This window comes from Nematolebias whitei, unplaced genomic scaffold, assembly GCF_014905685.2.
Source record: "Nematolebias whitei isolate Nwh7 unplaced genomic scaffold, NemWhi1 Nwh_scaf_110, whole genome shotgun sequence".
Classification (NCBI taxonomy): Eukaryota; Metazoa; Chordata; class Actinopteri; order Cyprinodontiformes; family Rivulidae; genus Nematolebias; species Nematolebias whitei.
The window spans coordinates 103-5,765 of record NW_023618655.1 but is presented as its reverse complement, the minus strand read 5'-3'; the positions used below and the strand labels follow the sequence as shown (position 1 = coordinate 5,765).

General features: G+C 40.0%; 1 protein-coding gene across 1 annotated transcript; it reads left to right on the top strand.

Annotated features, from left to right (window-relative positions):
• Window positions 1–565: 565 nt before the first annotated feature.
• On the top strand, window positions 566–5,459 carry LOC119429212 (phenylalanine--tRNA ligase beta subunit-like; the record flags this gene model as incomplete). The annotated part of the gene is made up of 5 exons (XM_037696887.1): window positions 566–657; window positions 1,039–1,094; window positions 4,864–5,018; window positions 5,187–5,259; window positions 5,344–5,459. Coding segments are annotated over exons 1-5 (458 nt in total), but the record flags the coding sequence as incomplete, so codon positions are not given.
• Window positions 5,460–5,663: the final 204 nt, after the last annotated feature.

The following is a 5,663-nucleotide window of genomic DNA, read 5'->3' as shown; positions in this document are numbered from 1 at the left end:
GACCTAATTTCCTTAAATGATTTGTTAAAATTGAAAAGTTTTCATTTAATACTATTTCTATCTTAACATGGTGTTCTTGACCTGTCATTGTGTATCTGTTCCTCTCAAACCCAGCCAGTCGAAGCAGGTGGCCGCTTGTCCTGAGCCTGGTTCTGCTAAAGGTTTTTCCTCATGAGGGAGTTTTTCCTTTCCACTGTCGCCTTCATGCTTGCTCAATATGAGAGTTCTGTGATGGAGTTAAACTCAAAGCAGTCCGCTCCTCAGATATATAGTGTTAAATGAGTGTTTCTGTTCAGTGTCCTGAGATGACTTCTGTTGTGACTTGGCAATATAGAAATAAACTGAATTGTATTGAATAGTAGGAATGTTATTTTACATCTTTTTAAACATTCTAACCAGTCAGAATATCAATTTGACTTTGATTAAATCTATTATCATGATCTAAAGAAGTAAATAGAAAGAGGAGTTTATTTTGATCATATAACAACAGCCTGCCAAAAGGCACTATGACTGATTATTTTTAATCAGGCACCTCTCTAGACAGCTACAAACTTCTGGTGGGGTCCTTTTCCTGTAAGCTAGGTTTATTAGCAGTCAACATGCCGACCGTCGGAGTAAAAAGAGATCTTCTCTTCAGAGCTCTCGGCAGAACTTACAGTAAATTATGTCAAATACATTTTTCAAGTTTCGGATATACCGTTTGTCCCTTTTCACGCATTTTTAGATTTAAAATAAAGTAAAAATTGTGGCTAAACTTGCTCCGTGACAGCGAGACACAGTCACGAACCAAGTTTAATCGCTTTTGGGGTTTATTTAATTTATTTTGAATGGAAAAGTAATTTACTTTAATGCAATTTACACTATATGGATATTTTACCCTAAGTGATTAACTTTAGGCGTGTGGTTAGGAAAATGAGTCCTCTGACAGTGGTCAGTGTGGTTGCATCATTTCCGCTGGCTGAAGATGGGACTGGTTCAGAGGATGATGCTGAAACGGACCAGTTTACAAATGTCTGTCTCCATCTTCTGCTTTTACAGCTGACGAGGAGTTTGACGAGTTGTGCTTCGAGTTTGGGCTGGAGCTAGACGAAATCGTAAGTAGTTTTGGTTATTTCTACCAACGTCCTTTTTGAGATTTTGTGATCAAAATAAATCATTTTGTGCCAGACTATAAAAGTCAGACTTTTTTGTAATTAAAGAAGAGAACACTAAACGAGCTTTTTGAAGGTCTCTTAAAGTTTTCCTATTTATATTTGCAGTTTTTTTCACAAATATTTAGCACGATTCTTGTTGGGGATTTTGGGGCGTTTTTCACGTCCTTCATCTGTGTTTAATGACAAAAACAATTGTTTACAACATCAGAGTCAGAGTCAGAGTTTCTTTATTGTCATTCGCACCTCATGTGGTACATGTGGTGGAGCGAAATTATGTACACAGGGTCCCAGTTACATCCAACAATAAAATGTATAAGAAAAACAGTAATAACATCTAAGATATGAACTAAGAAAAACATCAACTAATACACTAAGCACTCATAACATAAAAACATTGAACATCAGCACAAACATGAACATGAGTCTGTGAGCAGATGAGCACGCATGAACACATCAACATTGAAACAGATCAGCAGCAACATGAAACAGATCAGCAGCAACATGATATGGTTTTTCACAGTGATTATTCTAGTTAGAGATTCATGAGTCTAACAGCCTCAGGGTAGAAGCTGTTCCTCAGTCTAGTGGTTCTACACTTAATGCTCCTTAACCTCCTTCCTGAGGGGAGTGGGGCAAAAAGTGTGTGTGCTGGGTGGGTGGGGTCCTTCATGATGCAGGTGGCCCTCTTCCTGCATCTGGAGGTGTAGATGTCTGTGATGGTGGGGAGGCTGACTCCAACAGATTTATGTGCAGCCTTCACCAGTCTCTGCAAAGCTTTTCTTCTCAACATGCATGTTGAGGAAGGATAACAGCTGTAATGTTCAGTTCACTCACTTTTTCATGTCAGAATAAAACAAGTGCCTGGCTGCTAAATATTTAACTTACACAGAATGTCTAATAATGTGTCTCTGACCTTTTGTATTAGTAGGTTAGAGTCAAAATAAACCATTAAGTTTAAGCAGCTGTGTTGTGAAACACAGTCACACTCAAATGCCAAGACACATTTCTTTAAAATATGTTGTGAAACATATTGGGCATGTTACAGGTGGCGATAGACAAAAAGTTTTCACGTGGCCACCATCATTCCAACAACTGAAAGTTTTTTGGTTTTTTTCCAATTTTTTTAATTAATTTCTAAGCGCAGGGTTGCTAGCTATCCTCATTATTCATGTGATCAACTGGCTGTGACTCCTGAGATCTTTTTTTAGAACAAACCTGTCTCTTTACTTTTAACTGCATCCCATTGTTTTAAATTATGATGGCATTACTTTGTTCCTAAAATCCTTAATAATTTGAACAATTAAATTGTGTCGATAAATCCTCCAATGGCGACGGTGTTCCATAGCAGCTTATCCTGCTGTCAGCCTGGACTGAGACTGGACCAGCACCTGACAGAAATGGACTGTACTTATATAGTGCCTTTCTATCTGATCAAGATACTCAAAGCGCTTTACACTACAATCTGTGCCTCATTTACCCATTCATACAGCACTCTACTAGATCTCTACAAAGCTAATTGAACAAATCATTCTAAAGAGACTAATCAGAGCTTTATCACATTCATACACTGATGCACATCAGAGGCAACGAGGGGTTCAGTGTCTTGTCCAGGGACACTTCGACATGTGACTGCTGGCGGATTCGAACCCCCAACTCCTGCATTGGAGGACGACTGCTCTAACCACTCAGCCACAGCCGAAAGTTAGAGGTGCTGATGGAAATTTTCATTCATTCATCCTTTATTTATACAGGCTATTCTCATTGAGCCACAAGGACTCATTTACAAGAGAGACCTGTTCCAGACAGAACAAATAAGTACAGACAACAATAACGATAAACTACAGTAAAAATGCAGTTAAAATAAAGATAGCTATAAAACAATAAATCAGGGCGCCGTAAAACAGGGTGAAATACTAAAAACAAGAACGTATTTGCTTTGATGTTTCTGTTGACATTATCAAATGTTTCAAATCCCCTAAATAAATTAAGGTGGACAGCTTCAGTTAAATAAATAAGATGGGTTGCTCTTGAGATGATCGAGGCGTATTGCAGAGCGCTCGGGTTTTGATTTGAATTGTAGCTTGATTTACAGTTTTAAACTTAAACTAACTTTACACTCTGTATCTCCGAGCACTTTTCAACTCGTCTGTTGGAAAAAATGCACATCCTGATTCTTGCTCAATTATCCAACAAAGTTCAGTCAGGTCCTCTGGACGGTTTCTTTTTTTTTAAACGTTTCTTCTTTCATCCAAAAGTCATCATCAGTTTGAAAGACATCTGAAAGATGAAATTATACATGTATATATGTGTGTGTGTGTGTGTGTGTGTGTGTATGCCATGACTGACTCAAACGAGTCAGCAGGGGACAGGACAGACTCCAGAAACCATCTGAGCACCATCAAACTGGTTGGCCCACTATGTGAAGGTGCTTTTTATAAGACTGAGTTTGTTGTGGCTCCTCAGACTGAAGAAGTCTTTTGGATGAAAGTCGAAACGTTTCAACACAAAGAAACCGTCCAGAGGACCTGACTCAACTTTGTTGGATACAGGATTTTACATTTTTCTTTTACGCTTAGGAAAATGTTAACGCAATTTGAGTGCAAACAAAATCATAGCAACAAGATGATTAAGTTAGGATGTTCTTAAAAATATTGTTCTTTGTTTGTTAGCACTTTTCAAGACACACAAGGACACTGTACAAAGTATTAAAAACAAGTGAAAAAGGCTACATTAAAGTTGGAAAGCTAACTTGAACAGATGAGTTTTGAGTTGTGATTTTAAAGTAGGAAGAGAGTTCCAGAGTTGTGGAGCAGGGAGGGAAAAGCTGCTGACATGGACAGAAAAGGGAGCAGGAAGAGGTGGTGATGTGCAGGGAATTTCAAACGAGTTGACATGAAAGATTTGTCCAAAAGCTGGTTACACTCAGGATGAAGTCCTGAGCTGTTATGAACCGGCCTTTTCATAACGTGAACCCGAACATATCAGTGAATCACTGTGGGTCCAAAAGGGAAAAATGCTGTAAAATCTTCCCTAAAAATCTTTGACTAGGTCACAAATTTACAAGAGTTAATGCAATGGTGGAAAAAATACTTTAATAAAATGAAACACAGACTTTTAAGTTTTGCATTTATATAATCTGCTATAGTTTCAAACAGCTTTGCATGTATACATCGCTGCATGTGAACAAATAATTATCCATCACATAATAAAAGAAAGTGACGTGTGGCTTTAGAGTTCTGCTCAGTACTGGGGTGCACCGATAAATCGGCCCCGGTTTTCTTAATTTTGGGAGATCGGCCGATATTTACATGAGAAACCAGTTTGACCAATTTTTTGTAGTTTTAACAACAATTGTCTGAACTTCATTTGTTTTTCAGAGCACTGCCTCATGGCCACTTAAAACAAGTTTGTATTGTTTCTAGGATATTGTTCACGGGTATGTTTTTCCAATAAAATAAGATTTGAAAATTGAAGGTGCACTGTGACCTTATAACACCTGACAATGTTGCTTATAAAACAGAATCGGTATCGGCCAAAATCAGAATGGTCATATCAGACTTTTTAGAGATTGGTGATTGGCCAGAAAACTGCAATCGGTGCACCCCTACTCAGTACTGTACAGCTTCATGAAGGCAGAGGCAGGTCTAAAAGATAAAACGATCTCTGATGTTCTATAACTCTGAACTCCTCTGCTCTGTCGCCACCACAGACCTCAGAGAAAGAGATCATCAGCAAGGAGCAGGGCGACTCCAAAGCTTCAGGTGCGTCTGACGTCATCCTCTACAAGATCGACGTACCCGCTAACCGCTACGACTTGCTGTGTCTGGAGGGACTGGTCCGTGGACTGCAGGTCTTCAAGAATAGGTGAGTCTCCTCCTGCTCCACATGAGGGAGAACTTTCCAAGCACGTGCAAAACCCACACCTCTCTTTAGGAATACAGAGATGATGACTGCTTACATGTTTTTACACTAGAAGGATTTAAATCCATGAGCATGAGTCTTCCTCATTCACGTACATTAAATGTGTGTCAGAGTCGACGCCCCTCGCTACAGACGTGTGAGCCCAGTCAGTGGAGACCCTCAGAGGCTGATCATCACTAAAGAGGTTTGTGAAAACACATTTCTGTTACAAGACTTGTTTTAAAATGAGACGTGCTGGATCCACTGACGCTTTATTTTCCTCGTGTAGACGGCAGCAGTGCGAGCCCACGCAGTAGCAGCCGTGCTGAGGAACATCACTTTCACTCAGGAGCGCTATGACAGTTTCATCGAGCTGCAGGACAAACTACATCAGAACATCTGCAGGTCGGTGGAGATCAGGCATGAACTCATGCAGGGGTCCTTCTCTTAGCTCTGAGTCTGTAGCTGCTGGGTGGGAGGCTATGTTAACTTGTGCCTCGTGTTCCTGTATCTGTTTACACCTGGTGTTCATGTGCTTCCTGGGAGACCCAGTCTCCAGTAGACCAGGTGTAAACACAGTCAGGAGGGACTGGACGGTCAAGTTCAGGC